The sequence below is a fragment of the Arachis hypogaea genome, chromosome 7 (assembly GCF_003086295.3).
Source record: "Arachis hypogaea cultivar Tifrunner chromosome 7, arahy.Tifrunner.gnm2.J5K5, whole genome shotgun sequence".
In the NCBI taxonomy this organism is placed as follows: Eukaryota; Viridiplantae; Streptophyta; class Magnoliopsida; order Fabales; family Fabaceae; genus Arachis; species Arachis hypogaea.
Window position 1 is genome coordinate 53,122,011 of NC_092042.1, and position 26,855 is coordinate 53,148,865.

General features: G+C 33.8%; 4 protein-coding genes across 23 annotated transcripts; 3 read left to right on the forward strand and 1 right to left on the reverse strand.

Annotated features, from left to right (window-relative positions):
• Positions 1 to 547: 547 nt before the first annotated feature.
• On the forward strand, positions 548 to 8,010 carry LOC112703065 (serine/threonine protein phosphatase 2A 55 kDa regulatory subunit B beta isoform). 2 transcript variants are annotated; one of them, XM_025754374.3, is made up of 14 exons: positions 548 to 1,194; positions 2,310 to 2,413; positions 2,524 to 2,622; positions 2,714 to 2,833; positions 3,395 to 3,595; positions 4,052 to 4,143; positions 4,415 to 4,533; positions 5,554 to 5,677; positions 5,996 to 6,119; positions 6,535 to 6,603; positions 6,703 to 6,794; positions 6,882 to 6,959; positions 7,045 to 7,115; positions 7,216 to 8,010. In XM_025754374.3, exons 1-14 carry the CDS (start codon positions 1,083 to 1,085, stop codon positions 7,350 to 7,352), a joined length of 1,542 nt encoding a protein of 513 aa, XP_025610159.1. In that variant the 5' UTR covers positions 548 to 1,082; the 3' UTR covers positions 7,353 to 8,010. The 2 variants fall into 2 exon arrangements, with proteins under 2 accessions (XP_025610159.1, XP_025610160.1); XM_025754375.3 differs by having other exon boundaries at positions 595 to 1,194; positions 3,395 to 3,592.
• A 1,467-nt stretch (positions 8,011 to 9,477) lies between these two features.
• Positions 9,478 to 11,061, forward strand: LOC112703067 (uncharacterized). The gene is made up of 2 exons (XM_025754376.2): positions 9,478 to 9,740; positions 9,854 to 11,061. Exons 1-2 carry the CDS (start codon positions 9,559 to 9,561, stop codon positions 10,038 to 10,040), a joined length of 369 nt encoding a protein of 122 aa, XP_025610161.1. The 5' UTR covers positions 9,478 to 9,558; the 3' UTR covers positions 10,041 to 11,061.
• A 1,635-nt stretch (positions 11,062 to 12,696) lies between these two features.
• LOC112703068 (uncharacterized) lies at positions 12,697 to 17,643 on the forward strand. 17 transcript variants are annotated; one of them, XR_011864026.1, is made up of 6 exons: positions 13,651 to 14,327; positions 14,465 to 14,544; positions 14,768 to 14,825; positions 14,895 to 15,798; positions 16,617 to 16,690; positions 17,430 to 17,643. XR_011864026.1 is itself a non-coding variant. In XM_072199482.1 (3 exons), exons 1-3 carry the CDS (start codon positions 14,445 to 14,447, stop codon positions 15,615 to 15,617), a joined length of 714 nt encoding a protein of 237 aa, XP_072055583.1. In that variant the 5' UTR covers positions 14,334 to 14,444; the 3' UTR covers positions 15,618 to 15,980. The 17 variants fall into 17 exon arrangements, 1 of the variants encoding a protein (XP_072055583.1); XR_011864024.1 differs by having other exon boundaries at positions 13,810 to 14,327; positions 16,579 to 16,690; XR_011864025.1 differs by having other exon boundaries at positions 13,810 to 14,327; positions 16,597 to 16,690; positions 17,043 to 17,643.
• Positions 17,644 to 18,085: 442 nt separating this feature from the next.
• Positions 18,086 to 19,845, reverse strand: LOC112703069 (uncharacterized). 3 transcript variants are annotated; one of them, XR_011864035.1, is made up of 5 exons: positions 19,431 to 19,845; positions 18,868 to 19,002; positions 18,657 to 18,776; positions 18,491 to 18,562; positions 18,086 to 18,416 (listed from the first exon to the last, which is right to left on the reverse strand). XR_011864035.1 is itself a non-coding variant. In XM_025754380.3 (4 exons), exons 1-3 carry the CDS (start codon positions 19,722 to 19,724, stop codon positions 18,509 to 18,511), a joined length of 468 nt encoding a protein of 155 aa, XP_025610165.1. In that variant the 5' UTR covers positions 19,725 to 19,828; the 3' UTR covers positions 18,086 to 18,416; positions 18,491 to 18,508. The 3 variants fall into 3 exon arrangements, 2 of the variants coding, with proteins under 2 accessions (XP_025610165.1, XP_025610164.1); XM_025754380.3 differs by lacking the exon at positions 18,868 to 19,002 and having other exon boundaries at positions 19,431 to 19,828; XM_025754379.3 differs by lacking the exon at positions 18,868 to 19,002 and having other exon boundaries at positions 18,086 to 18,562; positions 19,431 to 19,836.
• Between the last annotated feature and the right edge of the window lie 7,010 nt (positions 19,846 to 26,855).

Below are 26,855 nucleotides of genomic sequence, written 5' to 3' on the forward strand. Positions count from 1 at the left end.
AGAAGAAAACTCAAGCACATTTAAGTCATTTCATGTAATTCATATCTTTTTACATAAATCTCTAATTATTAATTAATTAAAGATTTATCTAAGTATTCGAAGAACACATATTAAAATGATAAATTAAGATTTTTTGTAAATACAAAAATTTAAATTTTTAATGTATTTATCTTTTATTTATTAAATAATTTTATCATGTATATTAAGAACACTATGTTAACTAAATCTACTAATTAATCGTGCTCTAAGTTAATAGAAAAAGATTTGTGTGACATTTGATGAAATATTAATGACACTCAAATTGAAAATCACATTTTAATGATTGAATAATGAGTATCCCCCTAAATAATTGAAGAAATTAATTATCTTATCACTAATACTACTTAATTATTAATCAACTTTAAAAATAACCTTATCTAAAAGTAAAAATATTCTTAAGCTCACACTACCTGACCTTATCTGCCATGAATAAAAAGACCGTCCATATTGGAATATATTCGGTACCACCACAATAACAGTCCAATCAAACTTGGTACTTCACCTCCTTGTGTTACAGACAAACAAGGGTATCACAAAGACATAGAAAAATTATACATTTACGTAAGTAAAAAACAAACAGAAACCTATTATTGAGAGAACTAATCCTAAAACTAAAAAAACACACAAGTGTGTGTGTCGATGTACTTTTGTGTTTTTGTTTTCTAGTGTTTTTCCCGAAGCCATAGAAGTAGAACCGTTTGCTCAGTCATTTTTATTTTATTTCCGAGTTGAGAAATTCCTATTTTGTCCTCCTAGAGAGAGAAAACATCAGACATAGGTAATTGGAAGGTTGTAAGAGAGAGAAAGGAAATTTTGGTCTTTTTTGTGTGTTCCAATGGTTCAACTGGGAACCCAAAGCAGGGTTGTGAGAAGAAAGAAAAATTTAATCTTTTTCTGATGGGTTGTCCTGAGCCTATGATCTTGTGAGAACCCAGAAAGCGATCTTTGATGCGCTCATAGGATTGGCCGATTCAACCCCAAACGTCTTTGGTGGCCGTTGATTTCGTTATTTCATTGTTTTCCTTTTTTGTTCCCTCCGAGATATGAACGGTGGCGATGAGGTCGTCGCAGCTCCGGCGGGTCCACCAAACCCTCTGGAGTGGAAATTCTCGCAGGTTTTCGGCGAACGCACGGCCGGTGAAGAGGTTCAGGAAGGTAATTACAGCACCTTGTATTGTTGATTGGATAAAAAAGGGACATTTTTTTTGGGGACCGAGGGGGGACTTGTCGGATCCAATTGATTTGTTGGGATTAGGGTTTGATTCCGATGTTTCGATCTGTTTTGGATCGTGTTCCGACACTCCCTTGTAGTTTAGGCTTCTGGGTCGTTGAGTAATGTTGGTTTTGACTAGTGGGTCATTGCTTTAATCATTGCCTGATTCGGGTCTTGATTGCTTTTCTCCTTTTGGTTGATTTTGTCAGTGTTTTCGTGGGCTTGTGTATGTGTGTGTGGGAAGGTAGTAGTGTGGAATGATATGCTTTGACCTGGTTGTTTTTTGAGGTTTGTGTGTCTTTGCATTGTAAATTCACTTGATTGGATTGTGGGGAGTGTGAGACTGAGCTGATGATGACACTTGCCTCGTGTTTGTGGCAATTTGTGTTGTGTTTTCTAGCCCGTGCTTTGTGTTGCGAATAACAGCTTTTGTTGTTGCTAATTGGTCGCTGTATTTTCTCAATAATGTGTGAGCTTGTGTGAGTGTGTCATGTTTAAGATCTTGTTGTTATGTAGTTTGATTTGTGGCGTTGAAGATTGGCTGCTGTAATCCGTGGCATCGACAATGGAAAGCCATTTGGTTTGCAGCATAATTTGCTACCTATGAGTATAAGTAATGGTGGTGTCTCTTTGACTAGATATTCTTGGTTGAAAACTTAATTTTGTCAGCGTTAGACAGGGAAAGTTGTCTTCCATTTCTCTCAATATGAAACAGCCTAGATGTGGAATTATCATTAAGTTATATGTACGTGTCGACAAATTTGGAACGTCGTCATGGATTTGTCGTGATACTCATATTTATGTTGTTGCGTGGTTACATAAATTTATAGTGTAGAATTGAGTGCTTTTGGTCTTGCTTTTCTCATGATAGCCCGATGTATTTACACGAAGTCACCGCTTATAATATGGGATTGTTTGCCTTCAATGGGACGAGAGAGTGAGATTTATCAAGGGAATGACTTGATATTGCAATACAGTGATTTCTAAATCTGAAATGGTTTTCATTGCAGGATAATGTGAAGGTTTACTAATTATTTGCCCTATTTTATTTCCACAGTTGACATAATTTCTGCTATTGAATTTGACAAGTCTGGTGATCATCTTGCTACTGGTGATCGTGGTGGTCGAGTTGTTCTATTTGAGAGGACAGATACAAAAGATGTAAGCCTGGTTTCTGCCATCCTCCCCCCCCCCCCTTTTCCCCCTTCTTTTCAAGAAGTTCCCATCTAAGCACTTTGTATTGGAATGTGTGTGTATGCTGAAACTTTCAGGCTGGTGGATCAAGAAGGGATCGGGAGAGGATGGACTATTCTATTAGTAGGCATCCTGAGTTCCGTTATAAAACAGAGTTTCAGAGTCATGAGCCCGAGGTAGTCACCCCTTGCCCATTAATATTGTACCGACTTCCTATCATTCAGAAGTTATGAGTGTCAATATTTACGATATATGGTCATTTTTCAGTTTGACTATCTCAAGAGCTTGGAAATAGAAGAGAAAATCAACAAAATCAGATGGTGCCAAACAGCTAATGGTGCCCTCTTCCTTCTTTCTACAAATGATAAAACCATAAAATTTTGGAAGGTATGAGTCAAATGCCGAGTTTGGTATTTTCACCAATTTGATACTGAATTGTGCTCAAGGTTGCATTTTTGTGGAATTAAGTTCGATTCCTGGTTTTTCATGCATAGACACTATGAGGCCTCTGCATTTGTATTCTGTAAATTATCAGTTAGCCAGATACATTTGCATGTAGTGGAGACTCTTAAGTATGCATGTATGGGTAGGCTTTTCATTTTCACCTGCATAAAATTGTGATGTCCTTTTATACTACCATCTTTCATGCACTTTTGTGACGAGTCTTTTTTTGTTGTGTTTGTTAATACACCTTCATATTTATTTTATTAAAATGCATTGGGATGATCAAATGTCATGATTAGTTGATATTGAAGGAGGCTGTGCCATGAACTAAATCCCAATGGAAAATGATGTTGATGAAATATTACCTTCCTTGAATATTTGGATATGTATGTATATGAAACTGAATGTGAGTGTCTTCAATTTTTTAAGTTTTCCTCCCTTATGAATATTGTGATTGATCCATCTGCTAGGTTCTTAATCTAAATATTTCTTATCTGAGAACAGGTTCAAGAAAAGAAAATCAAGAAAATTTCTGAGATGAATGTTGACCCTTCAAAAGCAATGGGAAATGGCAGTATTGGTAGTTCAAGTAGTTCTAGGGCATATCTTGCAAATGGAGGAGCTCCAGATAGATCACACAATAACCTAAGCAATGACTACTCATTTCCACCAGGAGGCATTCCATCACTAAAGTTACCTGTGGTAGTTGTATTTATCCCTTTCATGTGCAACTCATTTCCCAATGTTTGTATGTTGAGAATAAAATTTCCGGTTTTTGTTTTAATTATTGAAAAAGCAATAAATTATAAGTAGACTAAAACAAAAGTGTCAAAGCCTAGCAATGGTTAGTTTTTCTTCATTACATTGAGTTTGAACAGCTTAGCAGATATATGTTGAACTAACAAGCCCCGGCAGTAGTTCAACAAACATATTTCAATCTTGGTTGTCTTCATGGTGCTACTTAAGGTTGCTTAATGTAATTTAGCCTATGTCAACCCCAAATTTTTTCTATTCGAAAGGGAAATGGTCCTAACTTTTTCATTTTTAATGTTCAGTGTGTGTGGTGGGTGGGGTGGGGTTTTTTTGGGGGGAGGCTGACACTGCTATAACTCACATGTTTGAGATTTCACAGTGCTAACTCACATGTTATAATATATGTAGGTAAGTAGCCAGGAGACGAGTTTATTGGCTCGGTGCCGCAGAGTATATGCCCATGCTCATGATTATCATATCAATTCTATTTCAAATAACAGGTGATCATAGTTTTCTTAGTTCACACTTGAAACCATATTTTGCTATCTCATCTGGTAAATTTTGGGCGAAAGTGAGAAACCTGAGGATTCATATTCTATTATTCTTAGAGTGGATATTATTGTCAACCTTGCTTCCATTATTTTCATTCTCATAATGTGTTGTTTTGAAATGTTTCCTGTTGGATTATTGATTCATGTCGACATGATTCTATTTGAACCTTTTGTTTTGCTTTCTTTCATGGTGATACTGTTATGCGATCCTATCTTCTAGTGATGGCGAAACTTTCATATCAGCCGATGATTTGCGTATAAATCTTTGGAATCTGGAAATTAGCAATCAAAGTTTTAATATTGTCGATGTAAAGCCTGCAAATATGGAGGATCTGACAGGTAACTTGGGGAACTTCTTATGCTATAAACTTTTCTCTGTTGATAACATGGTTATGCATGAGTAACTTCAACATATAAGTTTTAGTTGACTGATCAGTTTGTAATGGCCAGCCCCATAGTAGTAACTTTATTGGGTCTGAGCTATTCCAGCCTGGGAGATCTGTGTTCATCTTGGAACTCTCTATTTCTAAAATCACATTTTTCCCAAAGAAAATATCTTGTGGGGTCATATCTCCCTTTAGGTAGGCCCAAGCATGGAATAGTCCAAAATGTGTAGTTACCATTTTTTTTTTTTAACTTGCACTAGTTTGTTCGTTGTCAAAAGAAATTTAACAAATTTTTGGTGGCTGCAGGAGTTACATTTGGCTTTGAACTACTTTGCTTAGTCCATACCATGCAATTATTTACAAAAAAAATTGCTTACCGTGTTGAGTTTAGTTTGTAGTCACTATTTTATACTTTGATTCTATATTTTCCTTTCTTAACAATGAATCTAATTTTCAAAACATGTGATTTTTCCACAGCTACTTTGCTTAGACTTGCAGTTCAGATTATGTTTTGTCTCAAGTCTAAACTCCACCTGACTTAGTCCCTGCATGGGCCTACCTCAACTTGAGCTTGACTATATGTCTAGGTTGGGGTTAGAACTAATAAAGTTTAATCTTTTGGAAATCTCAAGCAAAATATGGTCTTAGTCAAATCTGGTTCGTGGAACCGATTTGTATTTGTAATTAGGCTATGTTTGGGAGTTCTAGAAATGTTGGAAGGGAATGTTCTTTAATGGAATGATGAAAGAAAGGTGAAAATTGGAGTGTACTGGATCGTGTACTTCTCATGTATGGTGTGTTCAATAAGTATATGAAGGAGGGAAAGGAGAAAATGTATTTATAGGCAAGTGGGGAGGGACTTGGTGGGTTGAAGGTAGAATCGGCTTGTGTGTTGCATGCATTATTTGCAGGAGAGTATTTCCTATTTCTTCAGTCTTGGTTGAGCTTTGACCCCAGATATTTATGATTTCAGAGGTAATAACATCAGCAGAATTCCACCCTACACATTGTAATACATTGGCATACAGCAGTTCAAAGGGTTCAATCCGCCTAGTTGACTTGCGGCAATCAGCATTATGTGATTCGCATACCAAATTGTAAGCTTTTGTTATATACTTTTGTGGTAATCTTCATGTTAATTTCTAAAAACCAAGTAAATAAGTAATAGTGTTTAACAAATGTCAAGACTGTAGGCTAAATAGCAGAAAGGTTTTTTCTCTCTATTTTTTCCTCTTTCTTCTTGGCGTGGACAATCGAACTACGCAAAAGATCTTCTTTTGCCCCCTTCTTTGTGTGGACACTTGAAATGTTGCTTATGAAGCAAAGAGTTTTTATGAAAATCTATTATACTAATGCAGTTGTGTATGCTTCCTTGTTCATTTAGATTCTAACAGGCAATATAATCTTTTGAACAGGTTTGAGGAACAGGAGGCCCCTGGGTCCAGATCATTTTTCACGGAGATTATTGCTTCTATCTCAGACATAAAATTTGGGAAGGATGGAAGATACATACTTAGCCGTGATTATATGACTCTAAAGGTTTGACGTTTTTACGTCAAAAATTCATGTTTTCAGTTGTTGAAGCTTTCTAATATTTTGGGCTTTGGCAAATAGACCCTCCTTTCTAATATTTGAGGAGATAAAGTTGTCAAATTGAAAGTTGAGAACCACACCCTCTTTGCCAAGAGACTTTTTTGATGTATTTTTACTTATTTATAGATAAGGATGCTTTAAATTTTTGTTGAATTGAATTTTTTATTTTTTATTAGTTTGGGTTGCTTTGTTTAAATTGTACTTTTTTTACTTAGGTCTCTTCGTAACTTCAACATTCTTTGTGCTGTAGCCTAAACATATCAAATATCTCTCATTTTGTTTCTTTGGATGGTTTCTACACTTTTGTGTTTATGATCACTCATTCTTTATCTTATTCACTCATCTTGACTTATTTAAACAGCTATGGGACATAAATATGGATTCAGGCCCGGTTGCAACTTTCCAGGTTCACGAGTATTTAAGACCTAAGGTTAGATTCCTGGGCTTTTATAGGTGAAGTTGATTCATGAATTTCTTTCCACTGCTTTGTTGTCTTATAATTGGCTATGCTTTTGTTTGAACATGCCAGCTTTGTGATCTATATGAAAATGATTCAATTTTTGACAAGTTCGAGTGTTGTCTGAGCGGTGACGGGTTGCGTATTGCTACTGGCTCTTACAGGTCTGTGGTAAAAAACTTGATATGTAGTTGAATTGTGATTGAAATTATTTATCCTGTTCCTTACTAATTTGATTCATTTGATGCCAGCAACTTATTCCGTGTGTTCGGTTGTGCCCTGGGAAGTGCCGAGGCTACAACTTTGGAAGCCAGTAAAAATCCAATGAGGTAATTTTTTATTGGAGATGTGATGTGAATCATGCTTTATTACTTAGGTATTGTGGAATTATTAATCACTCTTTCGTTCCGCCAGACGACAAGTTCCAACCTCTACACCAAGGCAAAGATCCCTCGGAAACAGTATAACAAGAGTTGTAAGACGAGGTAAGTGTTCAACTCTATTTCCCTAGTCTAATCTGGAACAACATGTGAAATGTATTGTTTAACTGTTGCAATAATATTCGATACTTGCATTCTTGAACAGGTACAGAAGCCCCAGGTGTTGACGCGAATGGGAATTCTTTTGATTTCACAACAAAGTTGCTGCACTTGGCATGGCATCCGACTGAGAATTCAATCGCTTGCGCGGCCGCAAATAGCTTGTACATGTACTATGCGTAAAGGAAGACAAAACGATGAAAGAGGACATGACATGACGTGTATTTTGCATGGTTAAATTGCTGTGGAGAAGGCTGCTTCTTTTCCCTTGTTACCTTACCTACCAACCACACTGGGTTGGAGGCTATATTACATTAACAACTCTCACACACACTAGAAAAAAAAAGTCAAAAGTGCCCTTCAGAGCCTGTTTTGGAAAATGATGCAGAAGTGGCTGTTTCTGAATACCCCAGGGGTAGGCACAGACCTTATTTTTGTTCTCCTTCCAACCCTAATATTCTTTTCTCCCCCTTTATTTCTCTGTATCTTCTTCTGAAAGAGAAGGTGCAAATCAATGTTTCAAATTGTGTTATGGCTTGCAAGTGAAGAAGAAAAATGTCATTGTAGCTCTCCTGCAACAGATACTAAAGGATGTTCAATATCTGCCATTAGGATCAAGATTGAAAAAAAAAATGTAGCTTTTCTTTTCTTTTCTTCTTTTCCTTTTGCCCAGATCTCTCTGTGGAATGGAGCAGTTGAAACCTGCAGTGCATCATTTTTTCATTGATTATTTTTGTGCTGGAATTTAATTTGACATGTCTGTCCTAAAGTCTTTAATTTTTACTGTAACGGTGGTTAGTTTATGTGCAAGTAATAATTTTAGGTTGCAAAGTAGCATAAACTGGTGGTTCTCTCAGACATGCATTTATTTAGTGTTTAAAGAACGATTTTATGTTTGTGTCAAATTTTGCAATTGCGATTTTATATGAAAAAGGCAACAATTTTGAAGCGTGTTCTTTTCAAACTATGGATGCTAGAATTATAGACTCCTAGATGTTTCAAATACACGAGTTATAAATTATAATGGAGGTAAATATCAAATCAGTATCCAAAAGATTTAGTACTTAAAAGATGTTATTGACAAAATGGTCTCCGAATAATTTTTAAATTTAACAAATGTGACCATTTGTCGTTTGATTTTATTTAACAAATTTGACAAAATTCTTAATTTACTCTTGGTCGCAAATCCTAATCCCATCCTTTCCCAACACCTAATTTACCTTTTGATAAATTCTGAGTCGGCAAACAATTGATTAGATATCTTTAGAATCTATTCTTTTATATATATATATAACCAATTGATTGAAAAATCTTTTTAATTGACTGTATTGACAACAAATATGCATTTTTGATTGTTTGCGCCATCAAACGGATCAAACATATAGTTTATTATATAAATTTTTTTCAAATAATTCATGTTGTTTCTTCTTCTTTTTTCAATAACAGTTCAATTCAAAAGAATAATAAAGATTGAATCTTAATTTTACAATATAATACTTAAGTTTGAAAATTCAAATTAATTGAAGTAGTTCTTACTTCTTACATCGAACTCATGATCATATTCATAAAACATATCAAACTATAATTAAAGTCTACATTGATAAATGTTCTATTTCTTTACGGTTTCAAATTGTTGATAACAAAGATTAAATGAATGGTGAATAATAAAATAATAATTTATAAAATAAAGAGTACATTTTAAAATTAAATAATATATGAAAGACTAATTAATAAATAAAATAAAAAAAAGTTATTTGGTAATTATTTAAATACTTAAAAAATATATTTTATTACTAGAACCATTTAATAGTTTAAATGTTTAGGAACTATCTATCTTTTGTCGAATAAAAATGCTATTTGTATATTAAAATCAACCACTAAAATTAGCCATCAATATATTTGTGTATGAATATATGTGTGATTTAATTTATTTTCAATGTGTATTTATATTCTAACATGTATTTAGTAGTTAGTTTTGATATACATGTAGCATAGTGGTTTGCCAAAAGATTTAGATAAACCTCCAAATCCTTAATAAAACTGTCTTGGTAAAAAGGGTAATCCTTGAACACTGAGTTGGTCATCTGTTAGCGGTAGAAACGGTAACCAAAGTAACTGAATTCAAAATCTTCACTAAGATTGTGAAATTATGAGTTATTCTTGTCTGAACAATTCTCTTACTAATTGAGGTGCCATATGGCAGCATGTCCTTATATATATATATATATATATATATATATATATATATATATATATATATATATATATATATATATATATATATATAAGTATAGGTTGAGTATGATCCATTAATTGAAATAGAGCCTCCATTTAGAATCTCCGCATGATTATTATGATAAAATTTGCACCTTTAGTTTAGATCATATTCATGGCATCAAGGATTCCTGAGTTGCAATCAAAGGTGACACAAGCCTCTCAAGTTGTTGCTAAGAATGGAGGTTCCTACTACAAGCTATTGTTGGAACAGAACAGACACTATATCCAAGAGCCTCCCACCATTGAAAAGTGCCAATCATTGGCTAAACAATTGTTTTATACTCGCCTTGCAAGGTTCTTGATTAATTCAATTCCCTCTAAATTGTTGATAAATTTACATAAGAGAATAACAAAAAATAAAGAATGCTGAGATCCATAACAATATAATTGCTCCTTGATTTCTGCAGCATCCCTCTTCGGTACAATTCATTCTTGAAGGATCTGGATTATGTAAAGAACATAGTGAAGAACAGACATGATCTAAACATAGAAGATGTTGGCATTGGTGCTTTGTTTGGACTAGAGTGTTTTGCATGGTTCTGGGGGGGTGAGATTGTTGGTAGAGGATTCACATTCACTGGCTACTATGTTTAACTATTTCAATCATTATTCATTCATCTATTGAGATTGCTAGTGAGATCATTTTCATCATCAAGTTTTATACCATCTCTTTTGATTGATTCATCAGATATTTTGATGATGTTGCTTCAAGGCTATTTTTAAATCATCATGAACTAGCTTTTCTCCTTTGCTTGTTTGGTACGGATGCTAGTGGCATTTTCGGGAATTCACTACCCATGATCTTAAACTAAAAGAGGATGGAATATAATGAAAATTTGATAAGCTTAAGGAAAAATGGAAAATTATTATTTTTGTCTTCAAATTTTAGTTAAGTTTCAATTTCATCTCTAATGTATAAAATATTCTATTTTTGTTTTAAATATTTTATTTTGTGTTATTTTTATTGTTTGATCACAATCAAAATGTTTTTTTTACACTAGTTTTTCTATTATTATCTTTTTTTTCTTACTCTTCAACTATTTTTCGCTCAAATTACTACAATTATCATTGTTATGACCACTGCAATTATAAATTTTATCGTTGACAGAAGGAAATTATAATAAAAAAATGTATTTGTGAAAAAAAATTTTGTTTTGAACAAAAATTAAAATAAAACAAAATAAGATGTTTAAAATAAAATTAAAATAGAATATTTTAAACGTTATGAATTTAATCAAAATTTTAGAGTGTAAAATAATATTTTTTTCTCTTGAAATAATTATTAAGCATCATGAGATGAGTTTGTTACAAAATATATTATAGTGCTGTAGATTTCTACAGCGGTCCCATTTTCATTTAAGATGCATGATGAGATTGAGATGTACAAGTTAGCCTAATGGAGAATTTTAAAAAAACAGAATCACATTCTCATTTAAGTTGCACCTCTTCTTTAGTTAGTTAAAAAGAACCAAGAATATATATATATACATATGTATGTACATAGGTGGAAATGCAAAATAGTACAAGATATTGGAAAAGAATATGTACTCTCTTTACCCTCAATGGAAGTGTGTATGTAGAGGTCACTTTCAAGCGATTGAGATCTTATATTCTATATGTGAAACATGTTTGTTAGGCTTGTTTGTTGTTTATTTCCACCTCAATATATAAGTAATCACTTGCAAACAAACACCACATGCATGTGTGTGTGTACACTTCATGTGCAAAACCCAAAAAGTGCTTAATTTCATATGCGGCTGTGACCAAATCCAATGGTTTTGATCATGTCCTTGTGTAGCCGCCAACTACTCAAGATTTTTTCATGGCCTCTCAAACAATGCAATTGGATTTCCACTTCATTAAATGCAAGAGAATTAGTATAATTTTTATTCATGATATGACTAAGTTGATGAAAAGTTATTGTCAATTCTTTTGATGTTTATTTATCGCACTTTCATGTGAAGTATAAAAATCCTTCATATGGGAATAACACAACTGGCGAGGCTATAAACAACACATGGGCTGTGCTTCGATGGTTATCTGAAATAATGGTGGTTTGAGCCTGAATGTATCTGATTTGCTTTTGGTGTCTGACTGCTATTGTCTGAATTTTTCGTGAGGAGGTGGAGGTTGTATCTACAAGAAATTTTGATATTTAAATTAGCAAAGATTTTAGGCAGAATTTTAGTAGATTGAAATTTGAATATACCTAAAGGTTATCCGTGTATTTATAGTAGGGTAGATAATCATTTTTGTTAGTGGATAACCGTTATCTTTATTTTGGGAGTTTGTTGAAATCTCCTTCTAAATGAGGTAGAGATAGTAGGAGAGATTTGGTGAGTTAGTTACTTATTTAGATAAGTAAAGTTAGACCTCTTTATCGTATCCGACCTCTAAAGAAGTCCAATAAGTAAAAGAGGTCACCTTTCGCAGACCTTTATGTTTAATGGGTCTGACTTTACTTTGGATCAGAATATGAACAGATTGTTACATTGCTTATGGTTTATATCGCTTATGTTAGATTAATTTTTTTTTATTATTATGTTATTTAATTTTTTCTCATTTTTGTTGTTTCTCGTTTTTATTTTATTTTCGATTCATTTAGAAAATTAATTATGGGTGTAATAAACTGGAGTCAACCCGTTAAAAAAATAAGTTCATTACAAAAAAAATAAAAAAATAATCTTTTACTACTCCAATTTTTTAAATTTTAAAATTAAAATTAAAAAAATTGATTGAATTGGTTTGTTTACATTGTAATTGGTTTTTAGACTTTTTCTTTTATTTTTATACATGTCCTAATGATATATGCCCTACATTATTCAATAGCACTTGGATGGAAAATTTTCTGTAGACTCCTTTTTTTATATATATTATTAACTTAAACACTATGTAATGAGATAGAAGGACAATATTAAATTGAAGACTTAATAAACCTATTGATTTTTATAGTTTTTTTACTACAAATTTATAGTCATTATATTAGATAAAATTAAACTTGAAATGAAAGAAAATGTCGTTGTAATGATAAAGTTGTATATACATATATGTGCATCTGAAAATGGTTAAATTAAGAGTCGTCCACATGCATAGAATTACAATGTTATAGGAGAGGGGTCCCATTCTCCCATCACAACTCCTCGTGCTATTGTATCTTCATTTCAACTTGCTCTTCACTCCTCCACTACTCTCTCTCTCTTTTTAAATCTTTTATACATGTTCTAATTTGATTCATTACTATCCCACCATTCTATACACTTATTACAATAATAACAGTAGTTGGTCACACACATGTAACTTCCAACGATAAATCGTATAACATGGAACCAGTTATGTGTCATTAGTTGGTGGCCTTATTGATTCATCAAGTAGTGGAATCTGAATTAGTGAGGACGTGGCTGCACAACAATTTAATCATAAAACATTATATTATATGTAGAATATTGATCTTAGTACAAGATGTATTTTTTTAATCACATCACAGCCGCACACGTGTCAAACTTGATCATCAATCACCGCATTTGAAGTAAATGGGGGCCACCTAATCCTTCGCCTATGCGCACGAGGACGGTGCCTCTCTTCAATTCCAATCCATCAACCCAAATCAAATCACAGCCGTCCAAACAATTCAACGCACAATGTAGGACCCACTTGTTCCCTTTAAGCTTTTTACCCCCTCATTCTTCACCATCACCACGTCACAGTCACACGGGTCAAACATCTACGGCTTCAAGTTGAAGCAGCCAATAAAATGACAAAACGTGGGACCCACAACTGTTCCTCAAAATGTCACCGGCGTGTGACTCTAACATTCCTGCTATGAAACTTGTTGCTGCAGTGCTGCTCCAGCTGTCAGTCGAGCACCTTCCACTCATGGGGTTCTGCCACGTGTCCACTGTGTCATTGGCTGTGATGGGGTGACGGTAACTCAACGCAACCCACTTTCGCACACATTCTACACCGCTCGACACTTTGACGTCTCTGATTCGCTTGCGTGATATTTCAACGGCCGTGATCTCATGATGAAACCCACGAAATGATGGGTGTTGATTGCTTTGTCCACACGCAAGCCCTGTCGTGTGGGCTCAATGGGCCACTCTTTTGACGGCGGCTTTCCCAACATGGCCCAATATACGGCTTGGCTCAGCCAGATTTAAGTCGGTAAAATTTCTATTAATATTATATATCTTTTCCCCCTGAAAATGCGTTACTAGTAGATAATAGAGTATAGACTATCGAGTAATGAGGTTATTAGTTAGTTGTCTTTTGTGGTTGGTGTCTTTAATTAAGGTGATTAAGTTGATGGAGACATTCTAATATCACAAATACCTCTATATTAAAGGAAGATTAATTTATTTTATTTATCCCATTTGTTTATAACCATAAGAATTTATGACCTTACACTCGATTCTCCCATCTCAATATTCTTATTTGTCTCTTTATCAATATCTTAATTACATTATTGGCGTCCCTTTTTTCTTATTTTATTGTTACGTTATATTATATTATTACTACTTTTTCCAGGAGCAGTTTTCATACGGTCATCTAATAATAATAAGAGCGACTAATTCCGTGGTCTACTTTGGTCATTGACCCGTTGACTAATTAAATAAAGTTACTAGTTTTTAATATACAAAAACATGACTTTTTATGAAAGTTAACACTTTTAATCGCCCCACTAATACTGTTAAATTTTAGTTAAGTGCGATGTCTGAATGCCCAGAAAAAGGAGCTCAAGATTCAAGCCAATCCTTCTACTTGTAGTGAGTAGTGACTGCAACAGAGAGAGAGAGAGAGAGAGGTGTATCTATTCTCTTTCTATTTGAAGAGGGTGTGTGTTAGTGGTAGTCATCACACTCCATAATAATCTCCATCATCAAGGTTTTTGAGGCTTTTCAAATATCTTCCTATTTTTTTTTTCTCTCTTGAACATTCTTTGTTTGTGTTTGTGCTGAACTTAGTTAAATCTCTCTGCTTTTGTTTGTTTGTTTGTTTGTTATGTCATGTTTTTTTTTCAGCTGGTATAATGATCCATCCATAGAAATCCAAGGCAACAAGAGAAGCTTCCAATTCCAAGTTCATTCATCAAACCAACCACGTAACTTTCTCGTTCTGTCTCTTTGAGCTTCTATCTGTTTCTTCAAACTACTTTACTTTGTTGGAACTGCTTCTAGATTATGTTACACAACCAACCACAACAACACTTTTTATGTGTTTTTATTTTTCGGATCATGGTCTGATTGATTATCTTGTCATCTTTCCACTTTCTACTTAGTACTATAAAAAAGCTTACACCTTTGTTTTCCTGAACCTGAGCTCAGATCTTAACACATCAAGGGTTGCTTGCTTCACATGCCCTCAAATTCAATCCCTTGAAAGGTTTGAACTTTGAACTTTGTTATCAAATTGATAAAACCCCTTTTGCTTAAATACTGAAGTGCTTTTTAGTATTATAAGGAGAGAATGCAAGACCCAACAATATTTCAACCCATCAAACCCCAATTTCCTGAACAAGAACAACTTAAATGCCCACGTTGCGACTCAACAAACACCAAATTCTGCTACTACAACAACTACAATCTCTCACAGCCACGCCATTTTTGTAAGAATTGCAGAAGGTATTGGACCAAAGGAGGTGCTCTTAGGAACATCCCAGTTGGTGGTGGAAGCAGGAAGAACACAAAAAAATCATCCACCAACAACAACTCCTCCAAACGCCCTACATCATCATCTGCACCATCATCATCATCAGTATCCCCTTCACCATCCGTTTCCACTCCAGCACAGGCTGCTTCATCCGCTCCTGAATCCGACTCGGCCCAGGCCTACGCCGCCCAGCCTACTGTGGCTGATCAAGGCCCAGGCTTAAGCTTCAGTTCCCTATTGGCAACTAGCCATCTGGGGAGCCTATTGGAGGGTCTGAATTCAAATGGATCAAGTCTTAAAATGGTGCAAATGAATGAATTCGGAGTGAATGTGAATTCGACCGGTTCTGTTGAGCCGCCAGTGAGCTCGAATTCTAGTAGAAATCCAGGGTTGGATGTTCAGAGCAATGGCAATAATGCAGAGAGCTTTCTGAGTATGCATAATGGTGATTCAAGCTGTTGGAATAATGGTAGCAATGGATGGTCTAATCTTGCAATATTTACACCAGGATCAAGCTTTCAGTAGAAGCAGCAGATTCAGCAAAACTGATGAAATTGATGAACCTTCTTAGTTAACTTACTATGTTTTTTCTTTTTTTTCCCTTCGGTTATATAGTTATTACCTCAAGACTATGTATGTTTATTAGTCTTGATGTTACGGGAGATCAAAAAGCACAGGGGCTACTAAAAATAACATCATCCTTCAGGTAAATTCTTTTCTGATTTTGTGGTGATAGTTCTTCAGTTTTATCAGTGGTGTTAGAAAAAGAGAAAAGGAAAGTGGATTTTTTTTTTTTATCAGTTATTATAGTGACTTTACTCAGTACCCACCATTGTTGGGGGATTCTAATTTGATCTATATATATATAAATATGTATTTTACAGTTAATTTGGTTTGTTTTCTGCATCTTGCAGATGGAAAGTTGCTTGTAGTGATCTTAGGAAGAATGTTTTTTAAGGATATTTATAGGTTACGCATAGATAGATAGACAGATAGACACATTTCTTTAAGATTATTGTTATATTTTGTTCTACTTTAATCATATATGTAATTACTAAAATATTAAGGTTAGAGTAGTTTAAAGTATTGTTCTGCCCCCTCCATAGGATACCTAGCTGCCTGCTTTTTTCTTAATTATTAAAGCATGTGATTTATTCAAAATGGTGGGTGATTAAACTTATTGGTCTTAATTGGACAGAGAATTTTTGGATCAAATAGAGGGCCACTGCCATTGAATATGGTGGCATTTACGTTGGTCCTTCATGATCTTTGTCTAACACAATTGATTTTTTTTTTTGCAAAAACATCCTTAGCCTATTATTGCAATATCAATACTATATCTCTTCTTTATTACAAGAATAACTCAATATTGATCATTTACCATTATATCCCTACTTCTTTATTGTTTTATGTCATTTAAAACTACATTAATGACTAATTTAAATATTAAATAGAAAAATTAGTCTTCTAAATAACAAAACAACAGAAATCTAAAACCTCGTAGGGTTCATATGGAGCACGCAGATTTTACTGGAGGCAACAATGACGGTTCAGATGGTGGCACAAGAGAAGTGTGATCCCGATAAATTCTCTCTAATGTATGAATATTGTATTTTATCACATAATTTCTTCTTTCTTTCACATTAATGGTTCTATGTGATTTTATGTTCATTTTTTCATAGATTTAAATCTGTTTCTTGCATATAGTTGTCTATATTTCTTGCTTGGACATTAATGTTTCTTATTCCTTTTGTTTTTTTAATCGATATTGGGTTTGATAGCATAAAGAAGATTATTTTCTACAGTTTTAACGCTTTCTTCTATTTTACTTATTTTAGAATTTAATAAATTTAAAAAAAATATATAGAACCAAAACAGTACTATTATTTTCATGTTAGTGGTCTCTGCACTTTGATTTATTAGAATACTATTTGTTTTATGTTTTTTCAGTTACAAATAAAATTGTTGAGTAAGATCTTGAAGTATATGATAAAATAGAAGATAGAGTATTCTTTGATGAGATGATAGAAGAGTCGGATGATACAGAGAAATTTTAAAGAATGTATCAATAAGTTGAAGAAGGTCAAACGAAAACCACAACGATGTGGTATTTGTCGCATGGAAGGGTACAATAAAAAATTTTGTCCATTGACAAATGACATTCAGCAGACTAATGCGAGCTGTGCAACTTCTCATGACATAATTAGGAACCCTTTTGAGAAAAGTTTGGATGCAGATGGAGAAATGATAATATTTGGTTTAACAATTTGCGTACCACATGTTAATTATATAATTTTTATTAATAAGAGTGGAGATTCATCAATATTTTGTTTGCAGGGATTGCATCTGATATTGAAAAAGATTACGAAGAACAAGAATTTTGGACAAAAGGTTGTGATGCAAGTGCCGACATAGAACTTATTGAAGAGTTCTCATTGTAATATTATATGAATTTTTATTATGTGCTAATTGAATAAAACTTGGGTAATAGAACTTTGTGTATGAATTTTCATGATGAATTTGGTAATTCAATAGAACTTAGTGAATGGAATTCTGAATTTGTTTTGGTGAATAAAATTTGGTGAATAGATTTCTGGGCATCATGCCGTAGAATTTGGCTTACTATTTAATGATTTGCTTTCAAAGTTTTGTTCACAAATAAATAGTGTGTATTTCATACCAATATAAAATAGAATCAGATGAATATGTGCATGATGCATGAAAAACTTCCTAGCTATGGCATGAGGGTATTATGATGGTGTGGTTATGTGTTTGTTGAGACACAAGTGTCTGAATGTTAGAATGACAAAGAATCATGTATGAATCTCTAACTAATCATTTTCAATTTGAAATGGCAAAGAACACATGATGATATATTCCTAGATATCTATGATCATAATAATAATCTTTGGCACAGATTATTCAGATGATAATAGGTGAGCACAAAGTTACAATTATTAACTTACACCAATGACCAAATTAATACACAAACATAAAGATAGAAAAATATTATTGATCTCTGTATTTATTACTTATATAAAAATGTACCAAAATTGTCTGATAAGACAAAATTTTTTCTTTAAAATAATAATTCAACAAATAAATTATAAATATCACTAATCTCATTTATAATTGAGGATTACAACAAATTTTTCAAATAATAACAAAATAGGCAAAAATGTTGATCTCCATACTATTCACTTTAAAGCCTAGCCTAAAAATCATTATTCTTCTTCTGAAACTTGTATTTGTGGAATTGTGGTCATTGAACATCCCCAACAAAAGATTTATCACAACGAATGTCCGAATATATTGCTCATTTAGCTACAAATATGAATTAATTAGTTAAATAATATGGCATCATGTATATAATTAATCAATATGTCTTTGAAACTTACAATACCGACACCGTGGGATTAAACTTCTCTGTCGTAGACAACCATTGAAGAACCCAAACACCAGAGTCGCGACTAAAAGTTCAGTGGCAATATTAACTAGTTAGTATCAATAAAAGATCACTTTAATTAAAGATGTAAATAAAAGATTCACTACAATTATGTGTACCTTTGAGGATAATTGGCACCCCTTAACCTTTTTCACATCAAAATTCATGAAATCTTTTCTTTCAGGAATGTCACCTTTTAGGTAATGCCCAAAAGTTACCATATCTGATAATCTTATAGCCTGAAAATTTTATTCATGACTAATCTATTAAGATTTATGTATTATTTTATATATAGTTTGTGTATAAAGAAATGGGTTATGGACATCTTACCAAGGATTTCATAATTTCTTATCTTGGCTCAACTTGATCATCATTTAAATTAGAATCAAACTGATATAATTTTTCATCCAATAAACTAATAACCATATACCAGCGGTCACCTTCTTCTTTAATTGGGACATAAATCTACAGCAGATAGTTAAGTGTGGGTCATTTCAAAGAGCTATGAGTATTCTCATTAATATATTCTTAACACCAATTAGCTATTAAAAAAAATATTCATCAACAATTATTCATCAACAATTATTCACTCACTTCCTCTAATTAACAAAGTTCAATTATGTCCTACTCAACTATAAGTTTCAACAAATATATTTGGGAAAGAAAAATGCAAGATTATTTACTGAGTTTTCTTGTTTTATGGTTAGATTTATTCTATCAGCTTATAGTTAATCTCATGCATGTCTTTTCATTGATCTTCTGTGTGGAACACCATCAATTTCAGACTTCTAAACATAAAAATATTATGAAACTAAACCGTCACAGCTATAGATCTGTTGATGAATAAGAAGAAAAACGTTGAAAGAAAAAAAGAAAAAATAAAAAATGAAAACCTGAGAAACGACTCTGATGGCTTGAGAAATGGCTAGAAGTCTTGGGTCTCCTTTGAGGCCATAATCTTCCGCGAAGATTTTCTTTTCTTTTTTTGTTTCTTTTCTGATTTTCTGTCTCAAGTGTGAAGTATATGTCTCTGTGTATATATGTGTGACAGCTTCCATGACTTCCTTTTCGAAGAACACCACACGAAGTAGATGACCAAGAGAGGAGAAGAACACAAATTTTAGAGGCGGAGTGGACAGGGGTGCGAAATAGTCTCGATCCAGGCTCTGATAGTTGCATGCGTACATGGGTAGTCTCGAACCAGACCTAACAGTTGATGCTAGTGCCAGTTTTCATCGCAGTAATGAAGAAGAAGAAGAGACCCCATCTGCAAAATATATAATAAGAGAAAGAGGAAGGGAATCATTTGTAAAAACGTTAAATATTAGGGAGTATTTAATAAAAATAAAAATATATATTTGTATTTAATCTACACCGTTAGATATAATAATAAAATGATCTAACGGTTTAAATTAAAAACCATATTAAGAGACTAACGTTAATCCCAAAGATAGTTGGGACCAACAAATCAGCCACCATTGAATATTAACTAACCACTATGAGTTTATGACTCTCATGTACACGGTCATACTAATGTATAGCTGTGTCACAATTTTTTATTTTTTGAATATAACGAGTACTATGCAACTTATTTTAGTTTTATAAAGGCATAATTATGAAGGTTACTTTTGACGAGTTTTAGATTAGTTTATGTTTGGTCTTGCATATTCTTTACTTACATTTTTTAATTTTTATTTTTCAATTTCAATAAAAAAAAAAAAGCGGTGGTTTTCTTGTCATCTTGTGCAGGTCCTAATGATATTTTTACTTTTTTGTTATTGCCTACAAATTTTGGTATTCTTTTTAATTCAAAACAACAACAAGAAAAGGGGAAAAAAAGGCAAGAAGAAAAGAAAAAAAGTGTATTTCTTGTATTTGTTATTTTTATATATTATTTTTTTAACTACAAGATTCGAAGATGATTTTTAAGAGAAAGAAAATGTTACGTATTTTAAATGTTCGTGATATGAAAAGTTTAAATATTATTTAGTAGTATTAATTTATACTTTTAAGTATTAGAATATTTACTTTAATTTTATGTAGTTTAAATTTGTTTATTAGTTATTAAATTGGACTTTAATTTATGTTAGGGAGTTTAGTTTTTTTTAATTGTAATCTAATAAAAGGTGCTCTCATTGAGTAATTAAAGGTGTGAGAAACTCTTTTTGATTTTGTGATGAAACTACGGTATAGACAAGTGAAATTGAGTAAGTCTCTCTCTTATGGTATCAAAAAATTAGGTAAAAAATTGAGTAATTTTATTCGATTCAATTCCTAAACTATGAAGTGTATAAAATACGTGGGGTGAATCTGTTTTTTGTTGCATAAAAAAATTAGATAAAAAAAGTGTTTCTCTTTGTATTTAATTTCAATTTATTCTTTTATTTTCTATTTTATATTTTTAATTTAAATTTATTTTTTATTTTAATACTTATTCTTTTTATTTAGGGTTAAAATTTAGAATAAACACTCATCCCGGTCCCTGTCCATTTCAAATTAGGACAAGGCGACCCCTCACCAAAAAAGTAATCCATGTTGGTCTCTGTCCGTGCATAAAATAACTCATCGTGCCCTTTTTTCCATAGTTGATGAAAAAGTTTGATGTGGCAGTTATCGACGCTGATCTGGCAGTTAGTCCAGAGTTAAGTTCCAGGGTGGATTAGGGTTAATGAACAGGAGTCGATTTGTCCCCCTGTCACATTCAAAAACGACGCCGTTTCTAGGTTAAGAATGAGGAAACGTCATTCTCACCCTCATAACCCCCAAGCCCTAACTCATATTTACAGAATAACCAAAATCCCTGTAACCTTCTTTGCGCAAAAGGATAGATAGTGGTGGAGATAGCTAGTGTTGGTGCTGACAAGGCCACCAGGAAGGATTCGGAGGACTCTTCTAACTCCATACTTGACGGAGTTATTGACGTCGTGCAGTGGAGGCAGCTTGGGTCGCCATTAAGGTTAGTAACGAATTTGGGCATCTAAAACATTAGCACTATCCAATCTCTATTCCTAAGTTGCATGTTGGTGTTGCAGTGTTCAGTAGGTTGAAATGGGTTGCCTGGTTGTGGGTTTTTAAAAAATGTTTTTAATTAATTTGTTAAATAATTAATATTGTTTGTTAGTAGTTTAGATCATTGGCACAGTGAGATAAAATGTCATGAATTGGGTTTTGATTAGTAATAATAATTTTCAGATGGATGAGTTTGAAGTAGTTCTTGTTTTCCATCATGAGGAAATTTTAAGAGGAATACACAGGAAAAATTAGAATATGTTGATGGAAAAGTGAAGAAGTGGCCACCTTTAAACATTGATTTGGTGAATTTATTTGATTTTGAAACGTTACTGAAGGAGTTGGATTACAGAGAGTACAAGACTATGTTTTGGTTTGATAGCATGGCACTTGACTTAGAATTTGGGTTACATGTAATGAGGGGTGATATTGAGATAAATGACATAAGGAATAACAAGAGTAAAAACAAGGGGACAAACGAGATTTATATCTACTTTGATCATCTGGTTAGTGTGCCAGAAGTTGTCGATGAGGAGATGCAAGTTGAGGAGGTTATTCCGAGTGACTCGTCTTCCTCAAGTGATGGGTATGAAACAACTAAGGATGAGCCATATAAGCCACCTCCTCCGAAATATGAAGATACATAGCAGTGACGATAGTGAGGAACAAAAAAGGAAGGAGAGATTGAAGAAAAAAAAGAAAAAAATGGTATCACCAACGAAGAGAACTAGTCAGGATCCAGCTGGAAAGGTGAAGTTGGTCCAGCTAGTGAGGTGAAGGATGGACCAGATGGTGAGGTGAAGTCTGGCCCAAATAGGGAATCAAGCAAGGGTGGCCCAAATAATAGGGATAAGGTTGGACCAAGTAAAGGTGGTCCATGTTATTCTCCAAAGACAGCCAAGAAACGGGCTTCCAAGAGGTATTCAGGTAGGAGAAGGACACACGTTCTGAGGGATGGAAAAACTGGGGCAGAAGGTGCTGTAGTTGATGGGTGGTGCGAAATTTATAACCACAAACTAACCGACAAGTGCACCGGGTCATACCAAGTAGTACCTCAAGTGAATGAGGGTCGATCCCACGAGAATTGATGGATCAAGCAACAATGGTTAAATGATTTACTTAGTTAGACAAACAGAAAATGGTGTTTTGAGAGTTCAAAAGCATAAATAGTAAATTCAGGGAATCAGAAAAGCAAGCAGTAAACAAGTTGTCAAATATATATGGAGAAACAGTTAAGGCTTCAGAGATATCTATTTTCCGGACTGACTTTTCTTACTAACTATTTTAATCATGCAAGATTTAATTCATGGCAAACTATATGTGACTAAACCCTAATTCTTTAGACCTTTTTAGTCTCCTCTAAAATTCATCAACTGCCAATTCCTTGGTCACTTAATTCCAATTAGAGGGTGAAGTTCAATTCTAGTTTATATGCCACAAAAGCCCTAATTATCCAAATATAAGAGGATTATATGTCACGTATCCCATTAAGTCCAAATAATTAGAAGTTTAGGAGAAATTGTTTTCAAGTTGTTGTTCAAGTAAAGAGCTTTTCCAAGTTATAGGAGAACTCAATTAGAACATGGGTCATACTTCCGTTCCACCCAAATTCATAAAATAAAGAACGAAAACAATTCTTGAAATATAAATTAGTACATGAATTAAAATATAAAAATAATAGTATCAATCCATACAATAGAGAGAGCTCCTAACCTTAATAGTGGAGGTTTAGTTGCTCATGGTTTAGAGAGAAAACTAGGATTCATAAAAACTGTAAATTGCAGAATGAGGTAAAAGAGAAGAGAAGAGCGAAGGGCTGATTCTTTTCCCTTTTATATCTAAATTATAATTTCTAAAACTAAATAATATCTCTTTCTATTTTTAATAAAATAAAGTTTAAATCAGAATTAATAGGAGATTGCGTGCTGGCTTCTTGGAGAGTTAGGGACCACTTGACTCCTTAATAATCCACGCCTAACTTGAGAATGGGTTGCGCCTTACTTGAAGTGGGCAGTGTGTCTTGGCGTGGAATGTTGAGTGCTACGCCTTACTTAAAAATAGGTTGTGCGTAACTTGAGATGCAGCCTACTCCTTGTGCGTGCTTGTTGATGTCTTGTGCCTAACTTGAGAAATCTCAAGTTAGGCGCAGCCTTGGCAGAACTCGTGGAAGAGAAGTATGGACTATTATACATCGTTGGAAAGCTTTGAAAGTTAGTTTTCCAACGCCACTGAAATCACATCTATTGGACTTCTGTAACTCGAGTTATTTAGGTTTGAGTGCAGAGAGGTCAGGGTTGACAACATCATTCGCGTTCTTCTCTTTTTCTGCGGAAACTCCATCAAATCCAGCCGAATGCTACCTAAAATAAACAGAATTACACATGATTCAAAGTAGCATCCATAGTGGGTAAAAGATAATTAATTCTTGATTAAACTCGACAAATTGAATGCAAATTCATTAGGAAAAGATAGGAAAGATGCTCACGCATCACAACACCAAACTTGAATTGCTGCTTGTCCTCAAGCAACCAAAACTAACATAGGCTTAGGATGTGAATTTGCATGAGTGAGAGTTCAATTAAGCTCATGTCTCTTCTTGAAGTGGGGTTTACAACTGTAACCCTGAGTAGTTCTAGCATCCCATTCTCCTTTGAATCAGAAGGATGTCACTGTTATTCGGAATTAGAATCCCGATAATATTATGAATTATCTAATCTTTTGTACTTCAGTTTAATCCTTGAACACAGCAAATTCCTTTTAATTCTCTTTTCTTTGGTGCTTTGCACCTCGAGCCTAACCGTGACTTTAAATGTTTTGTCTCAAACTTCACTTGACACAAAAACACCACAAGCACTTAACTAGGAAACCCTCTTTAAGTTCTGATTTTTCTTTCAGTTACTCACAGACAATGGTGCTCAAAGCCTTTGGCATACTCTGTTGATTGCATTTGATCTCGACTCTTAGTGTTCTGTCTCAAGGATTACTTAACACATTTACACCACAAGTATATGACTAGGAAAATAACTCTTTGAGGTTTTAATCATGTCTGACCTCCTTAGTCATTGATGCTCCGAGTCTTGGACCTTGCTTTTATTTTTTCTTTTGCTGTTTCTTTTGCTTCAAGGATTAAACTTTTACTAACTTCAGAGAATTCATAATAGTTCTCCAATTTCTTGTTCCTTATACATCAACATCCTTTTATTTAAATTCAAATATGCACTGTTCATGTAATGCATTCAGAATCACAGAAAATATCACCACATTTAAGTAAATAAGACTACTCTCAGTTATGACTCAATTTCTCATGCAATATATCACTTCTTTTTCTTTTTCTTATTAGATTCAAACTCAATGAGCGGTACATGAGATACTCTTCAATTAAAAGACAAATAAATAAAATTTTAAAATAACTTAATTAAACTAGAAATAGGACTCAGAATTACTAAAGATCATGCAGACATTCAAGTAAAATAGCAAAAAATAGAAATATAACATAATAAGAACGGAAGAAAATATATAATGAAAGGAACTCAACTACCTCAGTTATTCTAGTGGCTGTTTCATTCTTCAGGTTCTGCTCCTCCGTGAAGATGATCCGTCTCCCTTTGGTATCATTAAACTAAATAGAAAAATCACAAGTGAAGCGACAACACCAAACTTAAAAATTTGTTTGTCCTCAAACAAAGAAAAACTAAAAATAGAGAGAGACATAAAAAGATAGACGGAAGAATAAAAATAAATATTATCACAAAAAAAATAAAATGATAAAAGGACAAAAAAAAGTTATTTTTTGTTGTTTTGTAATATATATATATATATATTGATTTATTTATTTATATAGATATATATAAAGGGGCCCGGGGGCTGGGGGGACGTATATATATATAAATATAGAAAAAGGGGGAAGGGGGGGGGGGGGCGTATATATATGGAATGGGAGGGGGGGATTATATATATATAAGGGTGTTATGGACGGAATATATAGAAAGGTTAAAAGGGAACGTGGAATCACGAAGGGGAATATATAGTGAATGAAATAAAGGGAAGTGGATCTATTTAGGGTGGGATCAATGCTATTGATTTGGTTTAGAAATCAATGATTTGGTGAGGAAATAGAACCAAATAGGAAGCTGGCGCTTAACTTTAAGATTTCTGGCGCCTAACTTCATTTATATGGTGCGCCCAACTTGATGCGTGGAAGTAAGGCCTGCGTCCAACTTAAGTGTACTGGTGCCTAACTTAAAGCCTCCCGAGTGTATCAATGGCCCTGGCGCCTTACTTGATCTTTTGTGGCGCCCAACTTGTCTTAAGTTCTCACACCTTGCGCCTAACTTGAAAGTGCTCAAGTTAGGCGTGGACTAGGCAGAGAAAATCCTCCTTGCATATGTCTTGTGGCGTCTAACTTGAGAGACTTTAAGTTAGGCGCCAATCCACTCGAGAGTAATGCCTCCTTATATGCAGCATGTGGCGTTTGACTTGAGATTTTCAAGTTAGGCGTCATCCAAATTTGAATCAAAATTCTTCCGGATGTCTGAAATTCTGTATTCAGCAACCTGCTTCTGATTTAATGACTCTGCATAATCCAAACACACATAAAACAAAAGAAAAACAGTAAAAACTCAACCAAAACTAAATAAATAACAAAATCAAACCAACAGAAATCAAACTAAAGGACACGAAAACATCGAATTGTCTCCCGACAAGCGCTTCTTTACCGTCACTAGTTTGACACTTGATTGTTAAATTTTCTTCCTCTTCTTCCAGTTGGTTAAAAGAAATGTCTCCAAGGGGGAGAGGTGAAAATTAGTGCCTCTGATATAAATTCATCTTAACAAGCTTTCCTTTATTGTGGTTAGCTTGATTCATCTTACTTGTTGGGGTAGAGGTTGGATTGTTTTTTGCTGACCTTCTCTTTTTCATGGATATTTTCTTCTATTTCTTGGTCACAATCTCATTTTCAGTGCTTTCCTTGGTTGCCTTCACTTCTTTTATTTCAAAATTTGGGTGTTGTGTGATGGTTAGAGTGTACCCTTCATCAACAATTTCTTGAATTGGTGGTTCAATAAACTCATCCTCTATGCCACTCTTTGCTTCATTGGAGTGTAGATTCCCATAATTGTTTTCATCCCTTACAACCTCCTTTGTTTGTACATCTTCCTCCTTTGTTTTTGCATCTTCCTCTTCTTCCATGTGTGAGGGTGGAGAGTTCTCTAATTCACTGGAGTATGAACTCCTTTGATTGATTTTCTCACTTTCTTCCATAGGATCTTGCATTATATCTCTTGGAAAGAAATTTTCTTGTTCCTCTT